The following is a 13,478-nucleotide window of genomic DNA, read 5'->3' as shown; positions in this document are numbered from 1 at the left end:
CACTAAAAAAGTTATTACTGGCATTGTTTTGCCATCTGCAGTTTATGATAGAATACGTATTTGTAATGAGTTGTGTTATTACTTAAATCATAATCAGAGAAATAAGTCCTTACTTTACTTAGAGAGCAGGGGTCACGTGAGGTGTACTGATAAGTACAGCACCAATCATCTGATGATCTGAGTAGTGGACTGGAGTCTGGAATGCTACAGCACTGGCATGATCAGTACACAACAAGTCCAGTGTAGCTCTAAGACAGTGAGTTGGAGAGTGAATGAGTTGAGACATTTTCTGCACATTAAAGAAATCTTCAAGTTTCAGTTTTTCACTCAGATCACAGTTGAAATCCCCAGTAACTAGGACATGTTCACATTCATGCTGCTTGGAGAGCTACTGAAGTTTCTGCATGAAATCAGTAAGTGAATGCGACAACCGTGTCCATGACACTTTTGGAGGAACCTACACACATATGTATTCAATACTGCGAGATGACATTACATCACATAGCTAGACACTGTTCTTGAAACTTGTTGAAACATACACAGCAATATCAAGTGTCGTGTCTCCTGGATAGACTTGATATCCTTGCAGGTCTCTTTCACTGTAATCATTGATGTTCGTTTCTGTGAAACATAAAATATGAACCACTCCAACAAACTTACCCTTCTTCACATCTTCGAAATGAGCATTCAAGTGAGCCACCTTGAGTCCATCACCATGAATGTTCTCTACAGGGTGTGTCCAGGTGAAGTCTTTCATTCCACAATCTAGTCATCTCATCCAATGTGTTTTTATTTACTATAATTTATGTGCCAAGTTTGGTGAAAATTGTTGGACAGTTTTCAAGATCTGATCTGGAAATGAGAACTACCGGTATTTTCAGTCTAAGTCAAAGTCAGTGCCAGGAAAACTCAAAACCATTTTTTTTTTTAAATCCCAAAGTATCAAAAGGCACCAGTTCACCACTAGATCTATCTATGTGCCAAGTTTGGTGAAGAAATATTGTACGGTTTTCAAGATCTGCCCTGGAAACAAGCACTACTGCCATTTTCAGTCTAAGTCAAAGTCATTGCCAGAGAAACTCGAAAAAATAATTTTTTTAAAAATCCCAAACAATCAAAAGGTACCAGTTCACCACTGGTCCTATCTATGTGCCAGGTTTGGATAAGATATCTCTCATTGTTTTCTTTGCGTTCTGATCCAGAAACGAAATGTCACGGACGGACAGAACGACGGAAGGACGGCACCCTTTCCTATATCCCCCTACCACTTTGTGGCGGGAGATAATAACATCCGTCTGCCTCTCATGATGATGGCTTTGGTTGATCAATAATCCACATAAGGATTGTAACTGACACAATGATGAACTAGAACGTGTTATTACTCAAAAAACATACGTCTTTCCCCTCATTTGTTTTGATACATTAGTTCAAGTTGTTACTTCAGATTTCACGTGTTTGTAAATCCGAAATAATGGCAAATTATAGTCTGGAAAGGAAATGGTTTCATGCAGACATATTCATTAGCTGTCACGTTTTTGCGGGAAACAAATGCTACTTGTTCGAGACATAGTCCAAATTGTTTCAATGGAAACACAAAAAGAAAAAAAAAGGAAAATTGAACTATATGTATAGTTGAGCATGCATATATTGCACATACATAGTTTCATGCAGAAAGACTCATTTGTTAGAGAGTTATGCCTCGAAAAGCCCAGAGTTGTTTGAGATTAAATCCAAATTGTTTCCATGGAAAACAAGCGCAAAAGTGAGCGTGGCTCACTAATACCCCTGACCCACCTAGCGTGTCAGTAGTCACAAATTAAATAGCTAGGATAGGGTTAGGCAGGGTTCCCCCTAGACTCCAATATCTGAGAGTCAGCTTGACTCAGCCTATGAATTTTGGGGAGTCAAAAATATTTTTTGAGAGTCAAATGTTTTATTGTATGATTAATGAAATTTAAAGTGTTCACTGTTAATGCTACACTTAAGTATCTTTTAAATATCATATGTCTTTAGTTTAATTAATGTTCTCAGCTGATTGTACTATAGAGAAATAAAGGATAAATGAATGAAAAACAAAGTTTGTTGGTTTTATTTTTTCACAATCTTAAATTACTTCACAGCTCATGAAACAATTTACAGTGACACTAATACAGGATGAATAAATAACATCAGTCTCAACTGTGAGACATAATTTTTAATCATGGATGGATATTAAAATACATTTCATGTCAGATTATGATTTAATACCATTTAATAACTCATTTACATATTTTATCTAGTTATCTTGTATTATCTATCAACAGTGAAGTTGAACTGAAGAATTGTGAACACTCGTAATATTTTCTGGTTGAATACAGTTTATTAGCAACAACAAACACGCCCAAAGCTTAACATTTTGTATATACCATATTAATTCGTGAATAATACACACTCGTGTATAATACGCACCCCTAATTATGGGCAATTAAATCCTGAAAAAAATATCTCTTGTGTATAATACGCAGACTTTTCTTCAGTCTCATTTCAGGCTGTCATGATCTGTCATCGGAAATAGCATAACAAATCCGAATTGAATTACCCAAGTTAATCCTGTTGTTACACTATCTGGTAATAAAAATGTGTTCTCTGTATATCTGACCTTATGTTTGTCATCTATTTTATTAATTTTATTTAAAATTTCATTCAATAATATTTGCCTAAATTTCGGCAAAAACATGTGTCCCTCCGATACTTACAACTTTCGTTTACCCTGTTCCATAGGTTCCGCTTAACCACATACTGTGACCGCGCAAATTCACACAATTCACCGCAACAATGATAATATTTTCTTTCAATTCATTTTTTACGAGTCTACACATCTAGATAAACTGATAAACATATGTCACGGTTAACTTTTAGTGATAAAATTTTAAAGGTTTGAAAAATTCATAAAAAAATGGAAAATTAATAAAAACAATTTTTTTTCTTTTGACTGTACCCCTTCATATGACACAGATTATGTGTACTAAGTTTGAGATGAATCCACTGAATAGTTTAAGAGAAAACGCGCGGACAAAGTATTCGGACAGACGTTAGGGTTTGAAAAATTCATAAAAAAATGGAAAATTAATAAAAACAATTTTTTTCTTTTGACTGCACCCCTTCATATGACACAGATTATATGTATTAAGTTTGAGATGAATCCCCTGAATAGTTTAAGAGAAATCGCGCGGACTGAATCTTGGTATAACTATATACCCCCGACATTTTTTCGGGGGTATAAAAATAAAAATAAATCAAAATTTCAAAATTTCAAAATAGCAAAAGACACCAGTTAAGCTGATGAGCAAGGCATATGGCAAATTTCATTGAAAAATGTTGAACATTTTTTGAGTTATGGCTCGGATATGGCTTTAAGATGTTAGCAGTATTGATAGTTTTGATAGATATATCGTAATGAAATTATCAAAATGAGATATCAATGCATCTTGTAAGTACTTTACCATTTTATGCTTATGACTAATTTATGTAAAATACATCATGTTTTAAACTATTCAGAATACATTTAATATCTGCATAAAAGACTACAGCTGTCTCGTCTCATAACACTCCTGCTGATGCCTGAATCTAGGCAACTGTGGCCCTGATGTGTGAAACAAGCCAAGGTTGGTACACTCCAAACTACTGCAATTATCAATACATGTACCAATTACATACCCACACCCCTCTCTGTCACATGAACAAGGGAACAAACACCATGCAACAAACACTTCTCTCCCTTCAAAAGAAAAAAACATATGCTATCAGCAAATAAGGGATACCTGTTTTTAAACCATAACTTCCAAATGACAAGCATACAGTACCACACGCAGTTTTATCAGATATTAGGCAAGAGTGTCTTTGAAAATGCGAACAAAATATTTTTGCAACATCGTCTACAATGGTTCAACTTAAATGTTGATCTTGCCTGGAATAATCTTGAAACCACCTCAGGTTTTCATAACCACTTTCACTCAAACACAAATCAGTTCTAGAAACTGTTTTGTTTCTAATAGTTCAAATGAATCAGATCCTAATAAATATCAGTTCAGTCAAGACTTTGACAAGGCAACCATAGACAATGATAACAAGACAGAACATGACCATTGCTCTTGTGAGCAGCAAGACATTTATTTAATGCGATTGTAATCAATGACAGGAACACATGGTGGATGTACAAGCTTCAAGTCCTTCACGACTATGACCATATGGAGAAACTGGTGTTTACATTAATGGTCATCGTTACTGCTTTAATTGTACCAAATGTTCAGTGAAGCATGTTTATCAGAAAACCGTTCGTCATGTGTTTTGTTGGGGACATCTATTTATGTATTATTTTGTACCTGTCAATCTGAACTATTTCACTGCGGTGGCTATCTTCCGGATTATCAGTGCTTCACTGTAAAACCAAAAGTTTTTTCTCATTAAACAACAAGGATTAATTTGCATTTGAACATGGTATCTGAAAATGGGTACAATCTCAGAATTCTAACCTCCTAGGAAGCGGTTACCTGTCAGCTGGAAACACAATGTCTGATGTGAAAATTGACAACATATTCAGAATTAGTCCTCTGTACACTGATTGCAAATGGTTCACTGGGATGAAAGGTGAAGGCCACAAGGCGTCTTGCAGCGGGAGGCGGGTTGCGGCTCAGCACTCCTGCGTAGATCTTAAACATCAACAGCCCAGAGTCTCGCGTGTAGAACCTGAAGACAAGACAAGGACAGTGGAGCAATCATCATGAAGATTGTGTTCCATAGCAGGGACTTATTTTTCACATTTGCTTTTTACCTGATGTAGAGATGTTTCCCTTATCCATCCTAATGATTTGGACAAAACTAGTGATATCTTTTATATTTGTATACTCATCCTGCCTTATTCCTTAATGCATATTACTGCTTGTTCTTGACAGAGAAAAGAGCTGTGTGAAGGTCTTTGCTTGAAGAAGTTGTTCCAACAAGCTGAGAGGACACCCCTGTCACATAGCTCCCACGTGACAAAAGGAAGTGACGTCACAGATCCTCACATTACTCTGGAGTCCGGACATCGGAAGGCATCGTGGGGAGGCAGCTCTGGGATGGGTGGGTCTCTTTAGATGCAGTAATGCAGGATAAGTATACAAATATAAAAAAATATCTAGGATTTAACTGGATTTTTTACTTATCCTGCATTACGCCTTAATGCATCTTTATGGCATATCTTCAGATTTGGACTTTCATCTTAGATCTCTGTTCCCTCAGCCAATCCTCGGCTGTGTAGTCGGCTTCAAGTGACCAATCCATGTATGGGAACCACCGTTTCCCTCAGCAGGTCCTCGGTTGTATGGTCGGCATCAATGACCATTTCATGGATGGGAACCAAGAGTCAGGTATGCGGTGTGTCAAGGTACTACGCAGCCATAGACGATAACTCTCTCAAGTTAAAGTTTTAGATTGGTGTACCAAGCTGTATGCAAGTGGGCCATGAACCCTCTAGTCCAGGGCATTTAAGCCAGAGGAGGTCGAGAGGCCGGCTCTGGACTTTGAGGCGAGGTCAGTGGCGTTTAGTAGTGGTGGCCTGTTGGGCCACTACTAATGGACCAAAACTATGAGTGCCTTGCACATCCTCCAATGCGACGTCTCACAGGTAGTGACTGGCGAGGACACCCAAGAAACACCCCTCCATGATGGCACATAGAGAGCAGTTGCTGTGTAGCGCCATTGTGGAGGCGAGTGCCTGGATCTCATGCGGGTTTTTGGAGCGTGGGGGGCCAATCTCAATCTCGTAGGCCTCGAGAATGATGGTTCGTAGCCAGAGGGTGATCGTGTTGCGGCTGACTTCCGTTGCAGTAGCTAGTGCCAGTAGTAAGACCGTCAGATTGTAGCGGCTCGAAGGGTGCGTCTTTCATCGAGGTGAGAATGACGTTCAAGTCCCAAGCTGGGTGATTTTGGTCTTCCAACATGAATGAGCGGAGCAGAGCCTGTAATTCCGGAATTTTCGTCATGCGCCGATCTTCCGGAACTGCCAGTACGGAGTTGAGTACCACAAGGTAGGTCGTGATGGTTTTACCCTTGAGCTTCTGAGATAGAGCATGTACTTGGCCAGGAATAGAGGTGATGCAGTAGTAGGGTCTTGTTGTTTGCCCCTGCAAAAGCTCTTGAAGGATTGCCACTTGTTGTCATAGCGGCTCCTGGTGGTTGGGCGATGGGCCATCGTGATGGCCTTTGCCGCTCTGGCCGAGTAGCCTTTGGCGTTCAGCGCTCTCTGTAAATGGACCAGACGTGAAGACATAACTTGTCTGGTCCTGGGTGTGGCTGCCTGCTGTGAGGGTGGATCAGCAGGTTTGGCCAATCTTGGAGTGGCAGCAGGTTGGAGTCGGCTAGCTCATAGAGGTCAAGGAACTAAGCCCTCGCCGGCCACCAGGGCGCGATCTGATCTTCTGGATGACCCTGGCAAGGAATACAAGGGGGCGGAAAAGCGTACACTGTTAGTCCTTCCCAGGGGTCTGTTCGGGCTGGTGGCAAATAGGTCAATGTTGGGAAGACCGTGGTCTCGACATGCAAGAGCGTAGGCATCTGGGTGGAGCTTCCACTCTGTATGGCGACCTTGCCTGGCTAAGATAGAGCATCGGCTAGGATGTTTCGGCAGCCTTGATCGTGTTGGACCTGGAACCCCTGACGATCCATCAGGTGAAAGAATCGGAACGTCTGTTGAAGGAGTAAGGCCAAGTGAGTCATTCCCTGGTTCCGAGAGCTGGCCAAGATAAGCGAAAGAAAGAAATTCCAAAAGGGAGGGCTGCCCATTGGTAATGGACTCCCATGATGATGAATCGGAGGTATTTATGGTCGTCGGGATGTATTGGGACATGTAGGCAGGCGTCCTCGATATCCAGGTTGATGAGCACATCCTGTGCCTGGATCCGGGATCACAGCAGCCTGAGCGTGGTCATCTTGAAGCTGCTATTGAGTAGGGGGTAGGTGTCCGCTATAGGGGACGACTTGAGAAGCTTGTGAGCCAGCTTGTACCCGTGTCGGAGGATGTTGGTGACCCCAGGATCTCCTAATTCTGCCAGAATCGACCCTGTGTCCCACCTACTATAATGTTGACAATTTGGACGACTGGGGGTGGGAGGTCCCAGTCATGCCTGTCTGGCGATTCACTTGAAGTCCCTGAAGTCGGCGCCTCCTCCCTTGGAGTGGCCACGGCGGGACTGGTATGAGCCCGAGGACTTGCCTTTACCTTTGCCCTGAGAGGTTCAGGTGGAGCCCTGCCCCTTGGGCTGGAGGGAGTTGCGTCATGGCTGGTATGTCTTAGAGAAGGCTGGCTGTGACACCCTAGCCAAGGCCTTGAGAGACTTCTCGTCTCACACAAAGGCTGAGACTCGGGAGTGAGTCTTGGAGATCTGTCCGTTAAGTAGGTCAGGAGAGAATCATGGTTGACAAAGGAGATCTCTCTTGAACTCTGGGTCCCAGTCCGATGGGAGCAAGGTAGCCCAGGTTGTATGCTTAATCAGGGCGGCGCGCAAATGGGAGCGAATATGCTCGACTTGTTGCTGGAGGTACGATACGAGGGTGGTCAGGTTGTCTATCCTATGAGGGTTAACCTCCAACAAGTCCTGGAGAATGGCTCTGGAGGACGACGCCATAAGTGAGAGAGGCCTGAGAGTGTGGAGAATCTTGGTCTCCACTTAGGCGAGATTATTGTCAGAAACTCGTACTGAGGTGGAGCGGTTGGGCCCAGTCATGCGGAGCAGTTCCTCATCTGAAGCATGAGCGTGGTCCACAACCTGGAGAGAGTGGACTGGGTAGTCGCCTCGTTCATAGCATGGGGGTCTGAAGGACAGTCAGAGAAAGTTTGCTGAAGTCTTCTGGGCCAAAATCATGTCCTTGATCAGCGGGTCTAGAGTGAGTGAGGTAAGGTCCGAATGGATGGCTGTCTTGCTATCGACCTCTAGGCCTGGAAAGGGAGTGACTGTCTCTAGTCTATCCGCCAACCAGTCTGCAACCTGGTCTAGGCCAAGGTAGGTGTCGCCATACTTTGGGATGTCGTCATGACAAGGGATGAAGGCACCCTCCCAGGAGTTGGTACGGTCTGTGACTGTCACTCCGACGTAAGGACGAACTTGGGGAAGCTGAGTCCAAGGAGTAACGAGAGGTAGATGGGACATCAACGACCGATGACAGAGATGGCATCTGTATAGGCGTCTGATGAGGCGCTGGCGCGGGCATCTTTAAAAGTGCTGTTTGGTGGATAGGCGTCTGTATAGGCGCTAGGGGAGGCGTCTGCAGAGGCGCTATGGGTGGCACTTGTAGAGGTTGGCATCTGCATGGCCTTTAAGTACTGGATTTACTGGAGGAGAGAGGCTTCTATCATAAGTGTCAGTGCCGTAGGCGGGGGCGCCTGTTGGGAGCCATGCGTCTGTCCTGTGGATTGGATAGGTGCCATTGGGTAGGAGAGCGCCACGCCGGCCTCATGGTTGTGGCCGCCGTAAAGATAGATGTCGTAGTGGTCGTCAGGGTGCTCGGGGTAGAGACTGGTTGTTGTCTGACATGGCCGATCTAGTAGTTGGCGAATTCTCGGATAGATCAGACATCTTGTGCCGGTGTTTCCTGGCCTGTTGAGATCTCTGTTTTCTTGACACAAGGAGGTACTATCTGAAAGCTGTTGGGGGAAGTGGGAGACAGTCTTTACATCGTGAACCCTGGAGGCATTGACATGTACAATTAAGGCACAGGGGGTGGGGATCCCACGCCAATATATTACAGGCCTTTTAGCAGGAGGGCATGGTATCTGCAATGAAGCAGTGTAAAATCACCAAGCAAGAAGAATATAGAACGGAGGCCAGTTCATAACTTGCTGGCCACGTAAAATATTCAAAATGGCTTTTGTTTTCTTAAAAGAAAAAGCCAGCAGGTTAAAAAAATGTTATGCACATGATATCAAACATAGAATGTACAAAATGCAAACCGTATGCATAACACAAAGACAATAAACATTAACTCAAGGAGCAAACACATGAGGGTTTGAACAAGTTTATGCAACAGTTGAAAAACAGGTCTTCACTCAGCAAGTGACAAGAGTAATGTGAGGATCCATGACGCTACTTCCTTTGGTCACGTGGGAGCTATGTGACGGGTGGCCTCTCAGCTTGTTGGAACAACTTCTTCAAGCAGTCATATGCATTACGGAGTAATGCAGGTTAGTAAAAAATTATGATGTCACTATAACAAGTAATGCACATGCCAAATTTCAGTCAGATAGGTTCACAATGCCAAAAATGCATTTGTAAAGAATTTAAGAGCATGCTCCGAAACAATCAACTTCAAAATATAAAATATCAAGAAAAAACTAAACATCATGAGCATTAAACGTTTAGGTTATCTTGGCACTATAAAAGACCTATATTGGTTATGCTGGTACCGTGCGTGCCTTGAAATGTTTTGAGGATCTCAAAATCTTAAAATTAAATGGTTTCACTGTTTCAATCAAAAATATTTTCATTTCCTTTTGAAATTTGTATTGTGTACAATTTATAGGCCATGGTATTGTTACTTGGATTACTGACATATTTAAATAAGACCCTCAGCTGCAGTGACCCAAAATTGAAACAGAAACATCCTACTTTTTCAATTCCCAAACCTAAAGACTCTGTATTGAAATAAAACCTATGGGCAGAGAGCCTCTTATTCACCTGATGGGATGATCTCCACATGCCTTGGGTCGCTCCATCACAGACACCCACTTGTCATCATAGCTGAAGAGGGACAGATCCAGGTAGGGGGAGCTGCTATACGACTGTGCACTGATTGGAAGCTGGGCTAGCAAACGTCGAATCGCCTCCACACGGCCTCCAAACTTGGCATTGATGATCGTTTGTTTGAATCTCTGCTGGATCTGCCAAGCATAGATGTTACTGGACACCGAACATGTGAACTGGTTTTCACTGTGCAGCGTGGCATTGCGGAATAAGTCACAAAAATTCTCAAATAGCTCAAGAAGTTCTTCTGATGTGTTCTCAAACACAGATACGACTTTAGTTGTGATCATATTATAGACAATGAAAAACGATGGTTGTGAGTTTGGATCCGGGATGCGGAGTGTAACAACGTCCTCACTGGCATACTTGATCAGCAAATGGTTCTCATCTAGCAACTGCATCTTCCACATTCGCAGTGCTCTGAACTGATCAAAGTACTGATAGAATTTCCTGAGAGCATACAATGTACCTTCATGTCTGGCCCTGTTAAACAAGAACACTAACAGTCTGTGTTTGAGTGAATTGACGGTTTCTTCACTGCGGGGATGGTTGCGATTGCGAGGGTCCAAGCCCTGTCTGTAGAGGAGTTCATCATCTTCATAACAGAAGCGGCCGATGCTTCGGACATCTACAAACTGACCATCAGCAGTCACTTGAAAGATGTGGATTGTCTGCTGCTGCACAGACAGAACCGATAGAGTGTTCTTGTACAAGTACAGGCCCTGGTTGTGTGACAGGAAAATCTTATCACACTTGAAGCGGCGCCGGTCGCAAAGTCTTCCCGTCTCAAGCTCCACAAGATGCAAGGAATAGTCCTCCAATGGTGACCTTTGGTTTGGCGGGACAGACTCATTATTGCGGTACATGTCATGGAAATGAGGGTGAGGGTCTTCCGGGAGATACACAGCTGACCCGACGATGACATAGTTACCATCGTCGGTGAACAAACTGCACTCCCGGTTCAAATGTTCTCCATTCTGGGCAACAGTTGTTGTATGTCTTAACTTAAAGAATCTCTCGAACAACTCATTACGAACTTGCTGCGATGCCTGATCCGAGGACACTGATAGAACATCGCCTTTGTGATTACTGATCAGATCTTCGGCTGAAGCTGACCCTTGAAACTCATATATTTCTATTGATGTCTGGTCTGATGAAAATGCTATAAAGTAGCGCCCACTTGGTGAAAACTTTCTAAGGAAGCATGGTGGTTTCTCAACATTGATGACTGTGTAATTTGGAAAAACATTGGTGTAAAACTTTCTTGCCTGATGAAATTGATTTCCTGACTTTGCTGCATGAATTTCTCTGTTCATCAAACGATGCACAACATTCTGATTTGGAATCTTACGGAAGCGTATTCCCGGTTCTTCCGTTGGTGCTGGTCTGTCAGCAAAGGCAAAAATATCGGCCTCATCATTGAAAAGGTCCAGCGGAACACTCTTGGCTGCATTCGACATCCAGTTTCTTGCTCTCATCTGCACCTCACAAGACTGAGGGTTCATTGCTACCTGCAAGAAAAGTGGCATCCCATTACTTTTACTTTTTACTTTTGTCTTTCCACCAGGATGAATATGTTGCTCAAAATTTGTTTTCTCTTGGCAAGAAATAACATTTATCAAATATACAACCAGGTGTAATACTGATAGATTGGTGAAAACTAATAACATCCCAATACGAGTGAAAGCTGCATGGTTAATCTTGACTTTCATCGTGAAACTGCTTGTAGGTTATAATTATAGCTATTTGATTGTAAAAATGGGGCAAAGGGGCCGCTTAACTCCAATTCAGATTTGAAATAACACATTAGGTGAGTGAGTGAGTTTGGTTTAACACAACTATTAACAGTATTCCAGTTATATCATGGCGTGTCTGCTTAATGTGGGAGGAAAGCCCGAAGTGATATAGGTCTCAGACGTTTGCCACTTCGGTGAAACCCACAAGCAGGGGTATGGTGCTGACAAACCTAGAAACATAATCAGGGCAAACCAGGATTCGAATCCACAATCATAGGTTTCTGGCATGACCAAGGGACACAACTCTGCACAGTGGATCACTATAGATCCAGGAGAATGTTTGTACAGCTGATTGCAGTTCCCAACTTAGTTTATGAGAAACCACAACTGCAAATAAAACAATACCTAGCAGAACAAGAAATAAAATTTAAATGGAAAATCATTATGTCTAAGAGGTTATATTGCAAATTTCACATTCTAGTTGACCTTGTCATCACCTGTTCATTCACCTGAAGGGATACAAAGTAGTTTTTTTACTGCCCAGAAGACTCAATTCGATTTTTGTTCACATTTTATTTTGACCACTGACATGTCCATTTGAAGAGCATTTTTTTTCCAAAATCTTCGACCAGCAACAAAGTAAGAACAAACCAACATTCCTTAAACCAACCAACAAAACATTCCTCGCCCTACTGTTCTTTAACCTTCTAATAAATCGCAAATGGATATCTTGATAGTCTTATTGTTACCATAGTGACGTCTTTGTTATAACATCCAGCGCCATCACTACATATGCACTTCTGTTGGGACAGGTAATTCGGATCGGGTGGGTACTGAGCAGGACCCGGGTACCCACAGGACTACCCTGACCCGTGGTTGGTCAAGTGATATATTGTTTCATGACAAAAATTCACAATGGTTACACAACAACTTTAAGTCTCTAATATTCGCTTTTCTTCATGACTATGAACACATTCCTTCCGCCTTACATGTTTGAACAAAGATAAAACTTCAGTCAACTTCAGTGTATGCATGACCACATCGTATTATACGTGTATCTAAATACATTTTGCCAGGGCTACTGTCAAACTATTCCCAATCGGACATTTTGTACCTATCTCTTGACACCAACAGCGGGTATACTACCCAGGTAGGGTCAGGTAATAGGGATGTGGGTATTACATTCATCCCAGCACTAATATGCACTGTACTTAATCTTCCGTTAATCCTGTTGGCTTTTTATTGTAATCTTTGTACATTAATCACACCATGTGAAAACATTCCAGCATTATATATACCAATTCAAGTTGCTTATTTAGAATTCACCTGATGATGGGACAAGAAGTACACCTGAAACGTTGTTACAGAGAATAAACAGCACTGCACCTAATTAACGACTGTAGTTGGTGGGAAATAATGAAATTTGTGCTAGGCCAAACCAATGGATGATTGCATGAACAACAAGTCCTGTCATCTGGGCAAAATGACACACATCAACAAGGTATTAGGCCCTATGTCAATGAACTATGATTCAAGCAATTATTGGGGATAGAATCAACTGTCCCAATTTTTATGTCCAGAAGAAAATTCTATTTTCTCTTGCAACAGATTAAATAATGGGGTCTTGTTTTTTCAACCCTTCACGTTAAATGTTGGATAAGGAGTGTTGTTATCAAGACTAGCAACATCAGCAGAGCATCTCCTGGTACTGTGGCCACAAGTTTACTTCAACAACATCAAGATCGGCCCAAGTTCACCTAGGCCTATTTGTTATACGTTCCAAAATTCGCTGCCTTCAACAATACTCATTCAATAATCTAGGTAACAAGCTCTACTAACATTTTGTTTTGCGAGGACGACCAACTTAAGTCTAAATCGTTCACATATCCACACCTTGCAACTTTCATCTTGACTGGCGGTATGTTTACTTACCCGAGTTTGACTAGACCTAACCACACACATTTAATGTTTCCATGCATGTAGGGCA

The 13,478-nt window shown here is 42.2% G+C and overlaps 1 protein-coding gene across 2 annotated transcripts; it reads right to left on the bottom strand.

Annotated features, from left to right (window-relative positions):
* Window positions 1–4,141: 4,141 nt before the first annotated feature.
* Window positions 4,142–13,403, bottom strand: LOC139445932 (DET1 homolog). 2 transcript variants are annotated; one of them, XM_071227287.1, is made up of 3 exons: window positions 13,385–13,403; window positions 9,690–11,266; window positions 4,142–4,725 (listed from the first exon to the last, which is right to left on the bottom strand). In XM_071227287.1, exons 2-3 carry the CDS (start codon window positions 11,258–11,260, stop codon window positions 4,533–4,535), a joined length of 1,764 nt encoding a protein of 587 aa, XP_071083388.1. In that variant the 5' UTR covers window positions 11,261–11,266; window positions 13,385–13,403; the 3' UTR covers window positions 4,142–4,532. The 2 variants fall into 2 exon arrangements, with proteins under 2 accessions (XP_071083388.1, XP_071083314.1); XM_071227213.1 differs by having other exon boundaries at window positions 13,331–13,398.
* Window positions 13,404–13,478: the final 75 nt, after the last annotated feature.

Source organism: Haliotis cracherodii, unplaced genomic scaffold, assembly GCF_022045235.1.
Source record: "Haliotis cracherodii isolate W230 unplaced genomic scaffold, xgHalCrac1.p SCAF_1, whole genome shotgun sequence".
Lineage (NCBI taxonomy): Eukaryota > Metazoa > Mollusca > Gastropoda > Lepetellida > Haliotidae > Haliotis > Haliotis cracherodii.
This window is presented reverse-complemented; position numbering and strand designations above follow the sequence as displayed.